Source organism: Chenopodium quinoa, unplaced genomic scaffold (genome assembly GCF_001683475.1).
Source record: "Chenopodium quinoa cultivar QQ74 unplaced genomic scaffold, ASM168347v1, whole genome shotgun sequence".
NCBI lineage: Eukaryota > Viridiplantae > Streptophyta > Magnoliopsida > Caryophyllales > Amaranthaceae > Chenopodium > Chenopodium quinoa.
The window spans coordinates 3,833,558-3,856,224 of record NW_018745523.1 but is presented as its reverse complement, the minus strand read 5'-3'; the positions used below and the strand labels follow the sequence as shown (position 1 = coordinate 3,856,224).

The 22,667-nt window shown below is 34.5% G+C and overlaps 1 protein-coding gene across 5 annotated transcripts; it reads left to right on the top strand.

Annotated features, from left to right (window-relative positions):
- The first annotated feature begins 3,564 nt into the window (after window positions 1-3,564).
- LOC110715366 (piRNA biogenesis protein EXD1-like) lies at window positions 3,565-21,426 on the top strand. Of its 5 annotated transcripts, XR_002510293.1 has the most exons (11): window positions 3,570-3,916; window positions 6,830-7,002; window positions 7,419-7,550; window positions 7,639-7,689; window positions 8,305-8,401; window positions 10,403-10,449; window positions 11,154-11,370; window positions 17,973-18,102; window positions 18,221-18,258; window positions 20,212-20,266; window positions 21,034-21,099. XR_002510293.1 is itself a non-coding variant. In XM_021893935.1 (10 exons), exons 1-9 carry the CDS (start codon window positions 3,862-3,864, stop codon window positions 18,237-18,239), a joined length of 921 nt encoding a protein of 306 aa, XP_021749627.1. In that variant the 5' UTR covers window positions 3,570-3,861; the 3' UTR covers window positions 18,240-18,258; window positions 20,212-20,730. The 5 variants fall into 5 exon arrangements, 4 of the variants coding, with proteins under 4 accessions (XP_021749628.1, XP_021749629.1, XP_021749627.1 ...); XM_021893935.1 differs by lacking the exon at window positions 21,034-21,099 and having other exon boundaries at window positions 20,212-20,730; XM_021893936.1 differs by lacking the exons at window positions 17,973-18,102; window positions 18,221-18,258 and having other exon boundaries at window positions 3,565-3,916; window positions 21,034-21,426.
- The last annotated feature ends 1,241 nt before the right edge of the window (window positions 21,427-22,667 follow it).

The window sequence follows — 22,667 nt, the reverse complement described above, 5'->3', positions numbered from 1 at the left end:
GCCAAGTTTGGGCATTTGTATCGGTCACAATACGCCTGTTACGTGTAATATAGTATTCGTAATGGGCAAAATAGTGTCCGTTACGAATACTTATTTATTCGTAACAGACACTAATTTATCCGTTACAAATACATACGTATTCGTAACGGACACTATTTTGCCTGTTACGAATAAATAAGTATTCATAACGGAACTATTTTGCCTGTTACGAATATCTTAATTGTAACGGGCAAAGCTTTGCCTGTTACAAATAGCCTGTTACGAATAAGATTTTTTCCACTAGTGATTATTACAAATTTTTATATGTTGCTGGTCACCCTGTGTAGACGGAGTTACCGAGTTATTCAGTTAGGAATTACTCAAGTTACTTAGTCAGGGGTTATTTGAGGGGTTCGGTCAGGGGTTACTCAGTCAGGCGTTACTTAAGGGGTTTGGTATGGGGTTATTTAGCCAAGGGTAACTTAAGGGGTTCGATCAAGGGTTACTTGAGTTAATCGGTCAGGGTTTACTCGAGTTCCTCAGCCAAGGGTTATTCGAGAGGTTATTCAAGTGTTAGCTAGGTGGCCACATAGTATGGCCAGTCGAACGCAAATTAAAAGTTGTTGTATAATTATATTTTATTTTGCAATGAAAGTAAGGAGAAATCATGAACTACCAGTTCAAGATTTGAACAATTCATACTATACCATTAGGGGGGTTCGGAATTTGAACAATTCATATTATACCGTTATAATAAATAATTAAAAGGTGGAATTATTTTGGGTCAATGAGGCAAAGGTCGATTTAGTAAGAGTTTGTATTGGGAAGTGTATTCCACATTGAAGAAATAAGAAAGACGCGTCCACTTTATAAGGTGTTACTTTAGAAGAATATTACAAGAGGGGGGGTGAATTGTAGATGGTGAGAATTGAGCTAACTTTTTGTGGAATTGAAATAACTAAGCTACAGGAACTCAAAGTAAACACAGAGAGATTTTACGTGGAAAGCCTCTTAGCCCTAACAAGAGGAAAAACCACGACCACTTGGGATTTTAGGAAAGATTCTTCACTATAACAGGGCAAACAACCTATTACTAACTACAGAATCAATCTTCAAGTTCCTCTATGAACTTGAAGTTCCCAGCAACAAGTCCCACTACTTGCCACTCTTCTCTTCTCTATTCTCTTCTCTCTCTTTCTTTACTGAATTCTCTTAGATTTCACTCAAACTCCCAATTCCCAAAATACAACTCAAATATAAAACTCTAGTGAAAGTAATTAAGAAAAACACTTAAGTGGAATGCGACTCTTGAATCTTTTGAAAACAAGAAAGAAAGATAAAAGTATTTGAGCAAGGTGAAGTTATCCAGAAAATAACTTCGATATTTATAAGAAAACATTGCTTGGTGAAAACTCCACACCTCCCACTACTTACGCCACCACTGCTGCATATCAACGCCACTACTCTCTACCACTTCCAAATATTTCAATCATGTCCTAAAAACCAGGGCACGTTGAGCCTCAAGGAAGCAGTGTATTCGTAAGTGGTGAAGATTGAATCAACAATCAGTTGCGCAAGTTTAGGGAGTTAGCTTTTCAAAGATATTTTTCTGAAAATAAAAATATCAACTTTAAAAGATAAAATCAGAAAAGATATTTTTCCAAACAAACTATCCTATTTTTTAGCAAGCCAATAATACTTATCTTTTTAAACGCATTCCACTAAGCATTAATCCCTAATTAATTTTCACTTACATAAAACCTAAAATAGAAAATATTTCAGACTTTATTTTCTCTAAGAAGTCTCTGCTCCGAGTCTTCTTTCCTTAGCTTCTGCTCCGAAGCTTTAGTTCCTTCATAGGAACTCTGCAACTGATCTCTTTTATTTTTAGCTCCTCGTGTTCCTTTGCCTTGAGTGTTTCCTGCAACTTATAAATAAACCACAAGAATCACAGAAATCATTAGCCCACTTATTTGACTTGTGTTATCATCAAAACATCAAGGGCAACATAAGGCTAAGGGGCCACTCCCCTCATTGCCATATGGTTTTGAGGTGGAACCTCCTTGGTCGTATAAAGTGGACAGTTGTATCGGGTGTGGCCTAGACCCGTTTATCATGGTTTTAGAGCCAGGTGAAGTTGTGTTGTGATCTAGGCCAATATTATGGACAACTCACATGTGAGGGGGAGTGTTAAGCCCATGAGAAAACCCGCATGTGAGTGATGTATTATCCCACATTGGTTTAGTTTATAAGTAAGAGTTTGTATTGGGAAGTGTATCCCACATTGAAGAAATAAGAAAGATGTGTCCACTTTATAAGGCTAAAGGGTCACTCCCCTAATTGTCATATGGTTTTGAGGTGGAACCTTCTTGGTCGTATAAAGTGGACAGTTGTATCGGGTGTGGCCCATACCCGTTTATCAAAGAATATTATAAATTGATATCACATAATTTCAAATTGTGGTTGAGAAATTTTATGCATCATGATAAATTGCTATAGCATACCAATTGGTTATTGGTGTAGTGGTGATTGAGATTGCACTTGGGAGCATTGCGTGTTCGATCTCCTGAAACAACAATTGAGAGGGGAATAGAGCCTAACCATTCAAAAATGAGCCCTGACTTTGAATTAGCCCAAAGGGTGGAACACCCAAAAAAATTTGCTATCATATAATTTCAAACTCTTGATCACATGTAAAAAAAAGGGATGGAAATGCAATATCTAAGTATTTTGTTAAACTTTTCAATTATTTCTTTTTTTTTTTGGAAAATTTGCAAATTGCAGCCATTTAAAGATCATATTTTGCAAATTGCAGCCATTTAATTTTTTTTTTTTTTGCAAATTGCAGCCCAAAAGTTCGTATAAATTGTAAATTGCAGCCCAATTCAACTTTTACATCGATTTACATGTCAAAAAATCTTCGGTTACGGTTTTAGGGGCCATTTTAGACCTTAAGAGTCCAAATTGAGCTCAAAATTAGCAAAAAAAATAACATAAGTGCCTCGTTTTGCGTAAAAAATATATCGATTTGTGGGAAACTGTAAAAATGAGACACTTACATTATTTTTTTGCTAATTCCGAGCTCAATTCGGATCCTTAAGATATAAAATGACCCCTAAAACCATAAACGAAGATTTTTTGACATGTTAACCGATGAAAAAGTTGAATTGGGCTGCAATTTACAATTTATACGAACTTTTGGGCTGCAATTTGCAAAAAAAAAAAAAAAAATTTAAATGGCCGCAATTTGCAAATTTTTTATTTAAAAAAAACATTTCTCTTATATATACTACATCCGTTACATATTATTTGCAACGATTTGATATAAAGTAGAGAGGGAAAATGTCTAACCGTTGCAAATAAAATGTAACGGAGGTAGTATATACTTTTCATCCAATTATCCCGACTTATTAATATATTTGCATATTATCGATGCAACTAATCATATTTACAATAAAAATATTTACCCAATTCCAATACAAATTTTTCAATTTTCAAATTTAATTTAATGCTAATACTTTATACATTAGACATTTAATTATTATTATTATTATTATTATTATTATTATTTTTTCTTTTGTATTTTTTTCTTTTTTATAATTTAAAATTTTCTACCCATTACAAACTACAAAGTGGCACGTAGCATATTCACTTATCAAAATCGGATATCAATAATTTAGGGACCAATAGAAGAAAATCACCTATAGAAATGGGATTATTAAATAATAATCAAAAGACGGAATTATTAATAGCGAATGAGATTCTTAGAATCAATTTTTCCAAAAAAAAAAATATTTGTGTTTCAAATTTATAAGTTGTCCTAACTGTTGGGCACTTGCACTGGTAGCTTGCTATGCTTCACTGTCGCAAATTTACTCTGTAATGGCGCCCCTTCCTTCCCCACACACTACTGGCCTTCCTCTACCAGCATATTCAGGTTATTTCAACCAATTTTTTTTTCATTTCTTCCCTTTATTTTTATTGTTTTTTAGTCTGAATTTTGCTATTTCTCTGTTTTTAGCTTATTTTGTAATTGTAAATTATTTCTGGGTTTATGCTTCTTTATATAATTTTTCTAGGTTTTTGCATTTTTTTTTCTGGTAATTGATGAATTATCTGCTTTGATTATGCTATGTTTGTCAATTATCTGCATTTTTATGTGTTCTTAAGCACGGATTTTCGGCTAATTTTTCGTTGATTTTGGGATTTTGTGGGGTTTGAGATACTATCTGCTTTGGTCTAGAAGTTTCTCACCTAAATTTAGGATATGATCTGTGAACAACAATGGAATTTCGAATGATTGAATGAATAGCTTGGTAAAAGTTGCTGCAATGATGCATCTACATGCCCTTGGATCTACTTGATTATTAATTGATGGTGTATCATTTTATTATTTAACTAAAGTAGATGTTATAAAAATCATAGCAATGATCTTTGATTTGGGGTTTGATGAGAAATTAATTAGATGCATGCAAATCTTTACACCTAATATATATATTCAATGATTACTAGTACTTTAACTAGGATGGTAGTATCTAATTTCTTGAACGAATTAATTTCGGGAATTTTTTTTTTTTTTTTTTGAATCCTCAAGAACTCTAATGAATGATTGGAAATAGAGGGAATTAAAAGTGAGTTATTTATTTTCATTAGTAACTCAACTTTTTTTTTTTTTTTTTTTTTACTTCCAGCAATATTCACACTCTCCTTAAACCATCTTTTGTGATTTACGCGTTAGAAAAAACATAATCATGTGGATTCCACTTAGAATTGTCTCAATTAATAATATCTTGATAAAAGTTGCTGCATCTCATGCCCTTCCCCTTATATCTACTTGATTATTAGTTGTTGGTGTATAATTTTATTATGACTAGACTAAATGTTATAAAAACCATAACAATGATCATCAATTGGAGGTTTGATGAGAAATTATTTAGATGTATGCAAGCGTTACACCTTAAATATATTTTCAATGACTACTGAGTAGTCCTTTACTAAGATGGAAGTATTCTTGAACGAACTCATTTCGGGATTTTTTTTTTTTTTTTTTTTGGAAATGGAATCCTCAAGAACTCTAATGAAGGATTGGAAATGTAGGGAAGTGAAAGTGAGTTATATTTTCATTAGTAATTCAACCTTTAATACTTATATCTTTTATATATCGAGCTTGCACATGTATTAACCGACTTAGTTTGACTTTGCAATGTTCACACACCCTCCTTCAACCATCTTTCGTGATTTTACGTGTTAGGGAAGACATAATCATGTGTGAATTCCAGTTAGAATCGACTAAATTAATATAATCATTAACATATATTACCTGCTTTTTCCAGACTATTCATAATGTCAAATTTTTAAAATTTTGACCCTGCCTAATTGTGTGTATATAAGAAAAAGCATTATCAAGTTGGATCTTATTAGATTTGTATTGTTATGAATTTTCAATATATTAATTTTATATACTCGTAATTTTTACTAATGTACAACTAAAGTTATTAATGGTCACAGTAGTACATTGGAGACCGCATAAAATCCAAGTGCGTATAACTTAGAAAAACGGAGGATTACTACCTCTGTTTCATATTATGTAAAACAAATGAGCTTGCAGAAACTCTTAGGCAAAATTTGTTTGTGAGTGTTGAATGGAGAGAGAAAGATAAAGATGTATGTGATGAGAAGAGAGATAGAGACAAATGACAATTTAAAAAATGATAGAAAATAGTTGTTGTACATATTGTGTAGCAACCATATTTGATGAATGTTGCACATAATACGAAACAAAGGTAGTAATCATTTTTGTTTATTGAGAATTACCAATATTGATGGTTAAAGTTATGCGTTGACAATCGTGCTAAATGAAATAGGTAAAAATAAAAGGACAAAATATTTGTTTTAGAATGGATTTGGAAATTAGAGAGAAATGCCGAAATGGAGGGAGTTGAAGGTAAATAATATATTTTTCTTTGTGCGAATATGAAATTTTTGAAGGGAAATGAAAGGATTTCTTTTCTTTACCCCTCTTAGTGAATTATATATTTCCAATGTTGGAAAATACTATAATCTTAAGGGAGCGATAGTTTTTTTTTTTTTTTTTTTTTTTTTTTTTTTCAATACAATAATTACTATTTAATAAAGTACAGGAAGTTGAACAATTTTGCTCTTTCTGTGCCTCCCAAATTTTGATCTATCTTATGTTGTTTCAGAAGTCACCGTATCATGTATGCATAATTGGTACTTTGCCTTTCAGATTTGCACCCCCCCCCCCCCTTTCCATGCTGATAGATATTTTCACTGAGGCCATATTTTATGTTAACTCTGGGAACTTGAACTTTTCACCTCCCTTTCTTGTTTGGGTAAAGTCACCCTATAAAGAACTTCACAAACCTTCTAAATTTGCTATTCTTAAGCTGCCCCCTCTGATCCCCTTCTAATTCACGATGGAACCACCAAATATATAACAAAATATCCCTGCTGCTTCGACTAGTGCTCTCATGTTTGACATGAGTACGTGTCCAAGTGTCCAACTCAACTATGGTGTGATTAATTTTCTTGATTTTGGCCCAGAATTAAGGGTTGGAATGTCCTACTCATGTTTGAGTCAAGTACTAAGGTAATATGTAGAGTCCTAACCTAGGAAAAAATTATTATTATATTGTGATCATGAGTGTGTTCATAAAGATTTTGATTCCAAAATCTCAAATATGTTGCAACACACTTCTATCCAAGGTCTTTATGCCACCTTATTTCATTTTGTCTCTTTTTCTGCTGATAAACCATTCTATATCGATTAAGCACTGCGCATGACATAACATTTGCTAAAACTTGCCAGCTTATTCTCTTCTACTTGTAGGGAATGGTAAAATTCATGACACCTTCACATTACCAGTTCCGATTTATATTGTCACCCATGCATCTCAACTTCCCAAGGAGCTTTTGCATCCGTCTCCTGATAGGCAGTTGGTTATTGGATTCGATTGTGAAGGTGTAAATCTCTCGCATCATGGAGCTCTTTGCATTATACAGGTTCTCTTTGTCATTCATTTTTCAAAATTTAAAGTATAAGCTTTATCAAGTTCCTTGAAAAACTTTTTTTGTGATATAGAATTTGTATCTGTTTTATGCAGAGCTAATCTTTAAGTACTGTACATGATTCTAGAAACATTCTATTCCAATACGATTTAGGCTTGCCATTCTTGCTAATCGCATTAAATTATTAAGGGAGTAATCACTGGATAAATCTTGCAGTGATTGAATCATACTGCATGATTCAACCAAATTGGAGTTCCTTTTTTTTTTTTTTTTTTTTTTTTTATACAGTGATTGGATAGCTTTATTTGGTAAATATGATTACAAAACTAATGGTTCCATGGTATTTAGCTTCCTGTGCCAGCTGATGTTCAGGTAAAATTAACTAAATACTATCAATTTTTACCTTCCAGATTGCCACATCAAACGCCATATATATTGTGGATGTTACCGTAGGAGGCAAGGAGCTAATAAATGCTTGTAAACCAGCTATTGAGTCTGCCTATGTCACCAAAGTTATTCATGATTGCAAACGAGACAGTGAGGTCCCAAAACTTGATTTACAGATTAGATGTCTCGTTACTGCTAGTCATTATGTCTCTCAGCTGACTAACTTTTATCCTTGCCTTGCAGGCATTATATCATCAGTTTGGCATCAAGCTATATAATGTAGTGGATACACAGGTCAGTGTCAAGTAATTCTATCTTCAACATAATGTATTACAGACAAATCTTATTAAGGTTATTATACTTATCACTAACCCTTTTGAGGCCTTTTCTTTTCTTAATTACGGATATAAGTTCCTTGGATATCTAAGTCTATAGTTGGTTAGTCCACAGCCTTACACTGCATGCATGGTTATAATTATCGTTGTTAGTTTTGATTTTAAGATATTTGATATAGCTTGATCAGATCCAAGTTTAGGTACTTTGTTGTTCGACATTTAAATTTTTTTAAAAAAAATCTTGTTTCATAGCACACAACTAGAAATTAAATGCCTGTCTCTGTCGTTGATTTCTACTTTTTTAGAGTACCTGTCAAAAAGGATTTATAGAAGAGTAGAGGGTTGGAGGGTCAACTATCTTCTAATTATTTTTAAATTTCTTTGTGTTTATCATCTGTCTATCTACCTACATTAGCATACTCATATTTATCTTTTAGTTAAACAATGCATGTTGGATTCTGTCGTCAATGAAGATCTTGTTGCTTTGAGCTGATCAACTTGTAATCTGAGGTGTTTATGGTGTTTTGATTAGTAGACTATTGTTCTTTAATACATCTGATTCTGCTCCGCACAGATTGCATATGCCCTTGTTCAAGAACAAGAAGGTTTGGCACAACCGTTAGATGATTGCATTTCCTTCATTGGCCTGCTTGCTGATCATCGCTTTTGTGGTAAGGCTAAGAAATGTAATTTGATCATTGCTTTAAATTATATCAAATGCCTTTCTTCTTTAATATTAAGGCCCTGTTCTTTTGGACTAATTTTTCTAAATTTTAGCTCCATTCTGCTCTTTTAAGTTCATTTTAGTTCATCTCTATTAAGCTCAGTTCATTTTACTATTTTAGTTCAGCTCCGCTCAGCTCCATTCAGTTTCTGTAATATAGTGATTGAGGGGTTAATACCTCACGTGCTAGAGTGGCACCATTCTCTTATCTTTATGTTTAATTTACATGAAAAAAAGAACTTTTAGGAGTAACAATGAGAGGAATTAGGAATATATTTTAAGGACCACCTAAGGAACTGACCTCCAAAGTTTAAGATGTGGATAAGGTTGCATGTATACTGCTTGGCATTTGGAATTAATGCAATTAGAAATTTTTAAGCCTGAATAATACTCAAAGCCTAGAAATAAAGCATGTCAAAGGGATTTAAAAATGATGAGGTTGCATATATGGTGCTTGGCATTTGTAATTAATGCAATTAGAAAATTTTAAGCCTGGAATAAAGTATGCCAAACAACAACAACAACCATAATAATTTGAGGTCGGCTAACATGAATCGTTATAAGGAACCAACCTTGTATAGAACAGGAATGTCATCTTATAAAAAATATTAATGAAGGCACCTTGCAGGCTTGCAATGAGAAGGTATTAATGTATCTAATTTCTATGCTTATTGCTTCAAATAGAACAAAATTTCTGCTACTTGAATAAAAATATAGAATTTTTTGTGTGAGGTGTAAATTGTCCTAGGTTATGAGGTCTTTTGATATGTGGGATCTACTATCCAAAAGGATACAGAAGTGGATGGAGATGTAGCTCATCGGATCAAACCGCGTTAGTTAAAGTGGAAGAGGCTTGTTATATGGTACAAAATGTAAGGCCGTAAAGCATCGCCATGTGCATAAGATGAATGTAGCGGAGAGGCGTATGTTGCAATGGATGTCAGGCCATTCAAGAAAGGATCAGTTGAAAAATAAGATAATTATGAAGAAAGTATGGGTTATGTCGATCGAGTACAAGATGAGGGAGAATTGCTTAAGATGGTTTGGCCATGTAAGAAGGAGACAAAGTGACTCTCTGGTAAGGTGGCTTGGAGAATTGCAAGTGTTGGGATTGTAACAGGTAGGGGAGGACCTAAGAAAACTTGGAAGAGGGTGATTGAGAGTGAAATGAGTACATTGGGGGGATTGAGGAAAATATGGCGTTGGATAGGGCGGTGTGGAGTTAGAAAATTCACGTCAACGAAGTGTCATGATTATATATATACCTTTTAAATTTATCTTAGTACTTACTTTTATAATTTTACCCCATTAGTGTTCTATGAACTATATTGATTTCCTTTGCTAAAGTTTACTCAATCCTTTATATTATTTATATTAAACGTTTTAACTACCCTTTAAAACTTTCTTGAATTTTATTTTTTTGTTCTCTTTTAAACTCTCTTTATTTTTCTTAGATGCTCTTTCTGTTTCTCACTTTACTCACCTTTTTTCAAAGTCTTTCAACTGCTTAACTTGCTATGTCCCTTTTTTATATTGGAAGGTTCCTTAGGACAATTCATGTTAGCCGACCCCAAATCATTTTGGGACTAAGGCTTTGTTGTTGTTGTTGTATAGTGAGGTGTTTGGATTAAATTGCTATCTAATGCGGTCAAAGCTTTCAACTCAAATTTAGTTTATTTGGCATATCTAAGTAGAAAAGTATACCATTTTAAAACTTTGACTTCCAATATGCTGCAAGTAAACATTTAGTCACACTAGTTGCTTCACTTCTGGATTTAGTCATTTTTGCTCCTTTTCCTTTTAACTTGTTCTTGTAAATTTATATTATATCTCTGCAGAATATAATGGTGAACATGTTTTTGTGCTTGGCAAGACAATGTTATGAAAGGTTGGTCTCATAATGTGTCAGTTTTGTTTATTTGTGCTTGATCTTTGTACTTAATCGCAGGGATATCTTATCTGGAAAAGAAAGAAATACGCACCCTCCTAATACAGGTCAGTATTAGGTAGGAGTTGGTTTTATACTGCTGTTGTTCATGTGGAAGGATTATCATTACTCTATGTTTTGATAATTAGGGGAAAAAGAGAGGTGAAGAATAAAGAGGTAAGAAAATTGGAGGTTAGGGAATGGAAGGGAAAGAGTGAGCTTCCATTTTCCTTCCAAATCTCTCCAACAATGGAGGGATTTAGTTTATTAAAATGGGAACTAAAATGGATCCCTGCATTTCCTTTCATTCCCTTCCCTTGCTTAAAATAAGGTAAAATGTATCCCTCACTTTTCTTTCTTCTCTTTCCCTTGTATCTTCCTTTCAAACATGGTGTTAATGTTCTTAGAACTCATGAAGTCATGAGCTCATGGCAAGAAGATTTTTGCTTGCTTGAACTTTCTGGTGTCTAGAGTGGGGGTTAATTATTAAAATCATAGTAAGAGTGATATTTGACAATGGAATCTCTAATTATGTCATGAACAATTGACTAAAAGTTGAACATGAACTGAAATAACTAAATGCCTGTCAGTGTCCATTGTGAAGTTCTTGTGACGTATTGGAAACTATAGCAGCTATGAAGCTCATTTTTTGTACGTTATAGCTTGCCAGCTTCTTAGTTGTAATTCTTCTGAATCGCCTTGTTTTACATTATAGCTGTTTATGTGAATGAGCTTCATAGAAAATTGAGATGTTCTGGACTGGCTTGTGCAGGATCCCATGTACTGGACGTACAGGCCCTTTACAGAACAGATGATTAATTCTGCTGTAGATGATGTTCGCTTCCTTCTCTATGTATACCATATGATAATGGAGCAACTGAATGAACAATCCCTGTGGAAACTTGCAGTTCGAGGTGTATTACACTGTCGCTGTTTCTGCATTGTCAACAATAGATATGCAGATTGGCCATCTATCCCTTCTGTTGCAGGTTTGCTCTAGACTCGTACTATTGACATACTTAGTGATCTATAAACTGTTTGAATATCAAATTCATAATTTGTACAAATTTTCAAAAACTTGATTTGTGTATCTGTCCATGATTTTTGGGCATCAAGACATATGCTACTAGTAAACCATAATTGTGGCTTTTAACTTATTGAAGTATCTGATTACAAGCTCCTATATCCACCATAATATCCTACTGCCAGCTCACCAAAGTTAGATATAACTAACTTTTCTTCTGGATTCTTCTCTGTAACAAACTCCTGAGTTTGTTATATTCTCTCAGCATGCTTTTGTCATGTAATATACTATATAAATTGTAATAGTTTCTTTTTTTCCAGCTTGTAATTCATTTTCTAACTTTTCACACAAGAAATCAAAACAAGCTCTCTCTTCTTCTCTCTATTCTCTGTAATTTTCTGAGTTTTCTGAAGGAATTTAACATGGTATCAGAGCAATCGATCGATTGATGATTCGCTGCAAATCTGGTTTGATTTCTCTTCTTTCAGATTTTGTTTCTCATCTTCCTTATTTAGGTTTTCAATTTTTCTGGTGATTGATTTTTCAATTTGATTACTAGTTCTGGATTTCAATTTTTCTGGCGATGTTTTTCAATTATGGCTGCAAATTCTGGAAATGTTCATTCTCTGAATTCAAATCCTGCTAGTGTATATTTCTTACATCCTTCTGAAAATCCTTCGAATCCTCTTGTTTCTATTAAATTCAATGGTGATAGCTATAATGAATGGCAGAGAGGCATGATAATTGCTTTTGCTGCTAAGAATAAACTCGGTTTCATTGATGGAACCTTACCTAGACCTTCTGATTTGCTTGAATCTCAAGCTTGGGATAGATGTAATGCAATGATTATTGCTTACATTCTGAATTCTCTTGATTCTGGTATTGCTAGAAGTGTTCTTTATTTTAGTACTGCTAGAGAAATCTGGAAAGATCTTGAGGATCGTTATTCACAGAGTTAGGTGCTCAATTATATTCACTACAACAGACCTTGAGTGATTTGTCACAAGGTTCAAGTAGTGTAGCTGAATTTTTCACTGAAATTAAAGCTGTTTGGGATCAGATTTCTGGTATCAATCCTGTTCCTGTATGTTCATGCAACAATTGTACTTGCAATTTAACTCAAAAGTTTCTGAAACAACAGCAAGAGGAGAGGTTAATTCAGCTATTGATGAAGTTGGATGGTAAATATACTAATGTCAGGACAAATATCTTAATGATGCAGCCATTACCGAAGCAAAGGCAAGTAAGTTTGTTATCAGACACTCAGAATTTTGCAAACAACATGGCTTTTGCAGTGGATAATAGAAGACCTAATTCTTATCAGAATAATAGTTCAGCTTCTTTTAGACCACAGAATTTTAACACATGGAATCGGTTTTCTCAATCTTCTCAGACTGGTTCTAATAATTCTGGTTTTGGTAGAGGTGCACCTGTCAGAAAATTCTCTACATTATTCTGTGAATATTGCAAAATGTCTGGTCATACGGTTGAAATATGCTACAAAGTTCATGGTTATCCACCTAATAATGCTGCTTATAAAGGCAAAGGAAGAAGGATAGCTGCTATTGTGTATAGTGATGAAGCTGATGATGGTTCTGAGAAGCCTATTGAAACAGCTCATATCTCTTCTAAGGATTACAGCAGAATGATGCAAGTGATGCATACTCAAGGAGATTTTCAGAATACTGCTCCTGCTGAATCTGTGAATGCACAGAATCTTGTGCATTCAACATACAGTTCAGCTCACATGGCAGGTACATGTCTGCTTTCTTGCTCTAATTCTAAGTGGATTATTGATTCAGGGGCTATGGATCATATTTGCTGCAATATTGATTTGTTTACTTCTTATGATAAATTCACTAAAATGCCAAACACTATCACAGTTGCTAATGGTAAACAAGTGAATATTTAACATGTTGGTACTGTCAGATTTCATAATGGCATAGAGCTGCAAAATGTATTACATGTTCCAGACTTTACTTTTAATCTGATTAGTACACACAAGTTGTGTAAAGATCTGAATTGTGAGATAAAATTTACTCATGATACTTGCTTGGTTCAGGATCTTTCTCAGAACAGTATTCTGGTTCTTGGTAAACTGTTGGAAATGAGCATAAGAGTTTGCAGATTGCTCAAGGTTCTGTAGCTGACACTGTTCAGTCTGATAATAAATCTGAAGAAGCAAAACTGTGGCATCTCAGATTAGGTCATCTACCCTTCAATAAAATCCATCATGTACTTAGCAATGTGTCTAGTTGTTCTGGTCATGACACAATTTGTCAGATTTGTCCTAAGGCAAAGCAAACTAGGATTCCTTTCCCCATCAGTCATTCTAAGTCTTTGCACTGCTTTGATTTGTTGCATATAGATACTTGGGGTCCTTATAAGGCTTATACACATGATGGTTGTAATCTATTTCTCACAATAGTTGATGACTTTTCTAGACACACTTGGACATTTCTCATGAAGTCCAAGTCTACAGCTATATCTGTACTTGAGAATTTTGCAATAATGATACATAATCATTTTGGTGCTTCTATTAAGTGCATAAGGTCTGACAATGCTAAAGAATTATGTGAAGGTCCTATTTTACAGTTTTATAATAAGTTTGGGATTGTTCACCAAAGAAGTTGTGCAGACACACCACAACAAAATGGTGTGGTAGAGAGAAAACATAGACACCTTTTGGAAACTGCCAGAGCTCTTTATTTTCAGTCTAATGTTCCTATTTTTCTTTGGGGAGAATGTTTGCTATGTGCTACTCATTTAATCAACAGAATGCCCCTGAGTTCCATTGCTTTTAGCACCCCTTTTGAGCTTCTTTTTGGAACTAAACCCAACTTGAATCATTTGAGAATATTTGGATGTCTTTGTTATGCTTCTACCTTGAAAAGTAACAGAAGCAAGTTTGATTCAAGAGCTGCTCCTTGCATATTTCTTGGTTATCCACCCAATCAGAAAGCATATAAGTTGATGTGTTTAGACACTAATAAAATAATCATAAGCAGAGATGTTTATTTTCATGAAAAACATTTTCCCTACCATTTTTCTTCTACTCCTAAACAACACCTTATTTTCTTACCAATTACCACTCCTCACAACCCTGATCCTGTTCAACCTATTCCTGAACCCTTTCTTTTCTCATCAGATTCAGATAATGACTCTGATGCTCATTCTATCCCACATATTCCCCCTATACCTTCATCTTCTCCTTCTCCCATATCACCTACTCCAACCTCTGCATTTTTACAACCTGTTAGACACAGACCTGTTAAACCACCTATCTGGCACAAAGATTATATCACTGTTGCTTCAGTCACTGTCATTGGTGCAATCTTGTTCAGTATTCTGATCTTCCTTCCTCTACTCAAGCTTTTATCACCAAAACAGCATTAATTACAGAACCAGCAAGTTTTCTTGAGGCTTCTCAACATCAGGGGTGGATTGATGCTATGCAAAGAGAAATTGAAGCTTTGGAGAAAAATGGAACATGGGATCTTTGTGTTCTTCCTAAGGGGAAGAAAGCTATAGGCTGCAAATGGGTTTTTAAGGTGAAACTCAAAGCTGATGGATCTATTGAGAGATTAAAAGCAAGATTAGTAGCCAAAGGTTATACTCAGATTTTTGGGGTGGACTTTGATGAAACTTTTTCACCTGTGGTGAAGATGACTACAATTAGATGTCTTTTGGCCTTGGCAGCTTCTAAGGGTTGGTTTTTGCATCAACTTGATATCAACAATGCATTCCTTCATGGAGAGTTAACTGAAGATATCTATATGAAGATGCCAGAGGGACTGTCTAATCCTAACAACCTTGTCTGCAAATTAAAGAAATCTCTATATGGATTAAAACAGGCATCTAGACAGTGGTTTGCTAGGCTCACTGCTGAGTTGCAATCTCAGGGTTATACTCAATCCTTGAATGATTACTCTCTCTTTCTGAGGCAAGATCAGTCTCATATCATCATTGTTGTTGTGTATGTTGATGATATTATAATCACTGGCACTGATTCTGATGCTATTCATGCCTTGAAGAATCATTTGCATCTTGTTTTCAGCATCAAGGATCTTGGTAGACTTCATTATTTTGTGGGGATTGAAGTTACTTATTTGTCTCAAGGCATTGTTCTCACACAAAGGAAGTTCTCCAAAGAACTCATTGCTGATTCTGGTTTTGATGTTTCTAGAATTGCAAAAACACCTTTGCTACAAAATCTGAAGCTGGCTCATGATAGGGTGTTTTGTCCTGATCCTTCTCTTTACAGACAGTTAGTGGGGAAGCTAAATTTTTTGACTCACACTAGGCCTGACTTGTCCTATGCTGTGCAGACTTTGAGTCAATTCATGCAACAACCAAGAATGCCTCATCAAGCTGCCTGCATCATGTTCTCAGATATGTGGCTCACACTTTGGGTCAAGGGATTTTAATGCAAGCTCATAATGAGCTCACTCTCATAGCCTTTTCTGACTCTGATTGGGCTTCATGTGTGTCTACCAGACGATCTATAACTGGCTATGTCATGCTTTTAGGCAAGTCTGCTGTTTCTTGGAAGTCTAAAAAGCAGGGTACAACTTCTAAATCTTCTTCTGAGGCAGAATACAGGGCAATGGCTGCAGCTGCTTATGAAGTCACTTGGCTTGTCAGGTTGTTACAAGAACTTGGAATAGATAATTTGAAGCCTGTGAAGCTTTGTTGTGATAATCAATCAGCTATTCAGATTGGCAAGAATCTAGTTCAACATGAACGCACTAAACATAATGAACTGGACTGTCATTTCACCAGGGATAAGGTGCTAGAAGGCTTATTGGAGCTTACTTATTTACCTTCTGCAGAACAACCAGCTGATTTGTTTACAAAGGCTCTTCCCAACCAGCAACATCTTTATCTGTGTTCCAAGCTAGGTATGCTTGACACCACCCCTAGCTTGCGGGGGGGTATTGAAGTATCTGATTACAAGCTCCTATATCCACCATAATATCCTACTGCCAGCTCACCAAAGTTAGATATAACTAACTTTTCTTCTGGATTATTCTCTGTAACAAACTCCTGAGTTTGTTATATTCTCTCAGCATGCTTTTGTCATGTAATATACTATATAAATTGTAATAGTTTCTTTTTTTCCAGCTTGTAATTCATTTTCTAACTTTTCACACAAGAAATCAAAACAAGCTCTCTCTTCTTCTCTCTATTCTCTGTAATTTTCTGAGTTTTCTGAAGGAATTTAACATAACTGAAGTATATGGATCAATACAGCTGTGAACAACTCATAATATAAGCTCAGTCAAATGTCATTCATGTAGTAAATGAATGGCCTAAACATGTTTTGAGGACTGTTCATTTGTTCAACAGAAGACTAGCCAAGCTTTAAATGTTATGTTTGGGTCATCTATATGTAATTTACATGTAATAATCTACATTTTTTAATGCAAGTGTCTGTTGTCTAATTACTCAATTGGTTATTGGTATAATCCGGTTATAACATAAACTTAATGAGGCATGACTAATCATTTTTTACCTCTATGTTGTCAGTGTTTTCTATTGAATATCTCTTGACTACACTCTATCCAATGTCATCTTCGATCGTAGTCAATTCCATCACATAACATCCCCTTAAGCCTGGACCACCACAGTTAAAACATGAAAATAGGATGGAAACTATACTTGTCTTAAGAGTACATGCAGCAGCTGAGAGTCCTGAGACATTAGTTAACCCACAACCTACTTGAGGCTTATCAGAAACTATTTGGAAAAATAAGAGCTGGACTTCTTAAGCTTCCTGAGAATAAAGAAGTGAAGTCTTAGGAAATGAGTTAAATGTCAAATGGGACCTTGAGCCATTGCTTAACTAAAGCTGTATGGGGCTACTCTCGAGGCCTGATTCACAACTGCAGATCTTCTTTAGCATCTCCACCTGCTACTGAGTGATTATTGGGCTAGGAAATTTCTCTTTCCCTTTTTCTTTTCTTTTTAATTTTTGTAGAGCCAGTGGTCCCATAAAATTAGGTCTTACTGTTGTGAATTAACTCATTACAGATGATATATTGTAGAATTATTAACCAACTGTACCCTTACTTTTGCTGTACTGATATGTGTTCTCAGATCAGTCTCAATAGTGAGATTAGAAGTCTCCTATATTTACATTTTCGTATTTGCTGCCTCCTTGACAGTTTGTAACTTTGTATTGACGGCTTTGGAGAAGGGGGGACTAAGGGAGACAGGCATCTACTTTTCATTCTTTGAATAGTAACCGGATTGAGATAGAGCTATTCCTTGGCCTCTTCAGACTGATATATGTGGGGGTTCTTGCATTTATATGAGTATATTGTGGTATTTTCCCTTTAGTTGGAAGATTCCTGGGAGTAGTCCAGGTCATTGTGAAATGTCACTTTCTTCTTTGATGTGATTTCTTTCCTCGAAAAGAAATGTGTATTGGTTCTTTGGTTGGATTGAACTGACTTTGCTTGATTCCACTAGTTGTTTTCCCCTTGGTAAAATTTTAATGAGCTTCAAATTCTAAGAAATCTAATATGACAAATTCAGTCTCACTTAAATTCCATTTCTTGTCAGGTGACTTTTTTCCAAGTGGAAAAGTTCCTGAGCAGGAGATACTATCTGTGATTGATGTTCCATCCGGGAAAATGGGATGCATTATTGGAAAAAAGGGAGCTACAATCCAGTTCATAAAAGAATCGTGCAAGTATAATCCTTCTCTTTTATGAATTCCATGCTTTCACTGAAATCTTTCTTTTTCTTTCTTTTTTGTCTCTTTACTTTTTTCATTCTAAACGCTCCTTCATGTATTGCTTGCAATGCAGAAATTTTCATTGGAGGTGACAGAGGTCCTTCTGACAAAGTAAGCTTCAGTATTAATCTTCTCTCATGTTCTACATTTATAATTTTGTCTGCAAGTATATGCAAAATTCTTTTGTGTGTGCTCACAACAGTCTACTAGTCTAAGATTTATACAACTATCATGGATTGACAAATTACAAACATTCCACTTTGTTGTTTTACAAGTTGAAATACCTTTTTGAGCCCTATGTAGTTCTTTTGCAATGTTATAGAGTTTGAATTACAGATGATTATAGTGGTTAGTGAATCTTTGTGATTGTTATGGTCAGCTTGTAGTGTTGAAGTGCCATATCTGATCCAAGGCAATTGTGGTTGTCACAAACTCACAACATAATACATCTTCATGCTTTTAGCATGTTCAATAGCTTTTTTTTTAAAAAAAATAAATAAATAAATAAAAAATGTAACAGTTCTTGTAAAAGGGAAGCCAGGTGGCTTTCTCATGGTAAGGTCATATGGTTTTAGAACTTTTATCAAGATCTTAACTTGATCGAATACTCTCATACAACATAGGATATCGGAACACTACTTTTTTCTTTCTTTTTTTTTTTTTTTTTTTGAGGAAAGAACGCTACTTTTCTTGGTAAACGTTTTACTCGTACCCAAATGCTGTCTAAGAGAAACGGTTGCACCTAACATTCACCTCTGCAAATTAAATGGATAGTGAGCCACAAATATTGAATATTGTTGGCAATGCAAGCTTTAGGGCTCAAGGCTCCTAAAATATGATGTACATCTCATTGTATATTTAAACTTTTAAAGATTAGTCTGTATATTTCTTGAATAACTGTATATTGATGCTGTTGATTTGTGTTGTAGTTGGGACTAGACTAGACTTAATTTGGCCTGTTAAATCTAGTTGAGGAACAATGTACTGGCATCTGTATCACAATAATGTGAAGATCTAGCCTAATTTATAATTGTATAATGCTGACCTCTCACTTGTAAGGATGACAATGTTGGGAATTCCTGATGCCGATGAGGCTCTGTCTAGTACTATACCCCCTCTTCCCTCTCCATTACCTTTGTGCTAGAGTTTTTTTTTGTTGATTTTAATGATATCAAGGTGGTTTTTGACCCCTTGTATCTCTGCATAAAATTATTTTGAAGTTTAAAAGTAATGTACTGTACCAAAAGAAACAATTTAACTCAGGAATGCTTTCCGAAGGAAATATAGGGAACTGATGGTTTATAACGGTAAGCCTGGTCAAAGTTGGCGGAGTTGGACTATAAGAGGGCTAAAGTGTATTCTGAGCTAAAAGTATCAACACTCTGCAGGTCATGGCACATCAATAAGCGCCTAACAATAGGAGTCATTAGAAATGTACTATAAGTGATGTAAGACCCATCTTAACACCAAAGCTTTAACTATTCAATTGGGAATGTAGCTGCTTATTATGCATAACTCGTCCCATATTTTACTAGTATTGGGCACTTCTTATTAATTTAGAGGTGAAAACTATATGATCTCCGTATTCTGAGAAATAAGTCATACAACTTGTTGTCGTTCCTCTAACATCCCAACAGTTTTTTGTTCTTTCTAATTATGTTCCATCGTGAATACAAACGTCAGACTCAGGTATGTGTCCTAGAGTATTGACATGGGAAATTCCTATTTAAAGATGCAGAAACTCTGTATGAGTGCTTGGGATTCATAACGTGTCCAAGGTTACTCTCCTTATATGAAATACATGTGTGAAGCATTCTGTTTGTTGTTATTTTGCTTGAATATGTCGTCCCAAGTTGATAGCGTATTTAGCTTTCTGTGAAAACCTTGCACTTTGGCTAGAATGTAAGAGTTCATGTATCCATACCCATACCCCTTCTTGTAGTGGATACTTGAGCTAAATATAATTGTTGTGAAACGTTGTGGCCTTTGGGAGTCAATGTTATACAAAAAACATGAAATTATTGTTGTTTTGGTGTTAATCTGATCTCAAATATATGTATGCAGGTCTTCATCATAGGACCAACAAGACAAGTGAGGAAGGCCGAAGCCATGCTAAGAGGTAGGATGTGTGGCTGACCAGTTTTCAAGCTGGTGCATTCACTAATATTGCAGTATCTATCACTAACTTGCAAATCCCTCCTAATTGACGCTTTACATAGGCTGTAGCACATAACTGATCCATGATTATGAAAAAATGTAAGAAAGAAAATAAAAGATGATTATTATCTAAAAGAGTTCCAAAATGCTAGGAGTATTAATGAACGGTAGATTGTGATATTTAGGCTTAGATCCTAACATTTAAATCCTGAACTTATTGCAAGTATTCTGAAACTTGTAGACATTAAAGAAAATTGTAGAGAAGAGATATAAGTCAACTTGCTTCAATGAGCCATGATCAGCCAGCATAGAGCTGGAAATCATCAGCTCATTTCTTATCCTATTCATGCTAAAAGTTATATGTTTGCATTCCAATGTGGATGACATTTATTCATGACAATTTAAGAGGTATGTTTTTGATTAAAAGCGTAGATTGTTCAAGAAATTATTGATATACGACATATAATTCGATGCCTGCTATTGCACCAGTGTATGTGGTGTGGAAAAGAATACATGCGACTTCAGCTTCGTTCTTTTCACCTAAACTTATTAACCCTTTGATGAACTTCACAATGAAAAGAGCAAGGTGCATAGCTAAATAAAACGATAAAATTTGAATATCCAAAATTATTGAGATTGGTTTGTATATATTGTGACATGATTGGCCAATTGGTCGGCTATTTTTTTATACATAACAATATTGGTGTTTTGTATTGTCTTGGACATCAGGTTAGTGTTGTTTTCGTTCTTGTCATATGATGGTGTGTTGAGCTTAGATGCACCATACACGTAAGGATGTGGTTACAAGATTGTAAATGAGTGTTGTTTTCGTTCTTGTCACAACTCACAATATGGTTTTTTGGTGTGCTTGGAAACGAGACTCAAAGGCTGGACCATCAAAGGGCAGATCTACTTACCAAAATAATAATGAGGTGTCTTGGTCTGGCAAATTTGTTTCCCTAAATTTTTACTAGTATAAACTACTATAAAATTGACAAATTGTAAAGATTTTTTGGGTGCAAATGTAGTAAATTAGATTAGATTTCAATTCTTGATTAACTTGTCTCAAACCTTTACCCTCTAAAACAGATTTTCATATTACAGAATATTTCATCCATTCTATTTTACTTGTAACAGTTTGACTTTTACGTTTGTCAATTCATTATTTCAACTTGATTAATATTATATATTATACAAAGTTGATATTATTAAAAATATGCATTGAGTTAAATATTACAAGATTTCACTTTACTATTTTTTTTTACAGTACATACCAATCACAAGGTTCACAACTAAATATGATCAAATAGAAAATGTGCATTGTTACAAAGTGTTAAACTATTGCAAATAAAATTAAACCGAAAAATTATTAGATAGAGTGGAAATGAATAAGTACAAGTTTTATTCATAATTCCCCACTAATTCGTCTCTAAAGAGTAGGATCAAGTAAAGAGAAAGTAGGAATTCACCGCTGTAACAGTTTACTTTTACATTATTTATACATTGACTTTGACTATATTTTCTTACTTAAAAGCAAATTTATTGCTTTAACAATTGTAACAATCACAATGTACATTTTTTCAACATCAAAATTGCATATATTATGCCACTCTGCTAGTTAAATTGCTACAATTATTCAGAAACAGAGGGAGTAAATAGTTGTCGGGATTTGACGGTTACAAAAATTGCGTCCTAGATGGCATCTGCGGACCATGTCAGCAATGGTCGGCAGGAAGACCACACGGATACAGGTTGGAACTACTAGTACTTAAATTTGGTGGTGGGGAAGTAACGAATCAGTCTGCCAAGAGATAAACTGTGGCCTTGTGTAGGGATCCAATTCCCTTGTCTTGTGTGTAAAATTTTGATGGTGACAAGTACGTACCATTATTGTACATGGAACTTAAACCAAAAACCTCGCATCCACTCACTCTACTACTCTTAGATACATCACTTTCACCAGCTCTTCTATCTTCATTTACACCCTCCCATCCCGTTTCTTTATACCCCGTTTCTTGTACCGTTGGGCCTCAACATCGCCTTTGCCGGTTGCTCCTCTTTTGTCCTACTCGGAAAATGATGATTTGGATTGTGTATTTAAAGTTTATAGTCGATATGGTGTATGTGGATAGGGAAGGTAACCGTGTAGCAGATTTGTTTGTCAATGACAAATCATGGTGTTGTTTAAGAAAATAAAGTACATACATGGTGTTGTTTGAGAAAATAAAGTTTATACACTATGTACTTTGTATTAGAGGATGTCCCATTAGATACTATAGAATTCTAGATGAGGATATTAAATTAGAGATGTGGATTTTGTCATGACTATTGATTAGTTCTCCCTTAGATTATTGGTTTGTCTT

Coding starts and splice junctions, on each gene's coding strand:
- LOC110715366 (XM_021893935.1), top strand. CDS start 3,862: ATGGCGCCCCTTCCTTCCCCACACACTACTGGCCTTCCTCTACCAGCA. Junction 8,402..10,402: donor TGCTGATCATCGCTTTTGTG/GTAAGGCTAAGA, acceptor ACTTAATCGCAG/GGATATCTTATCTGGAAAAG. Junction 10,450..11,153: donor TACGCACCCTCCTAATACAG/GTCAGTATTAGG, acceptor TGGCTTGTGCAG/GATCCCATGTACTGGACGTA.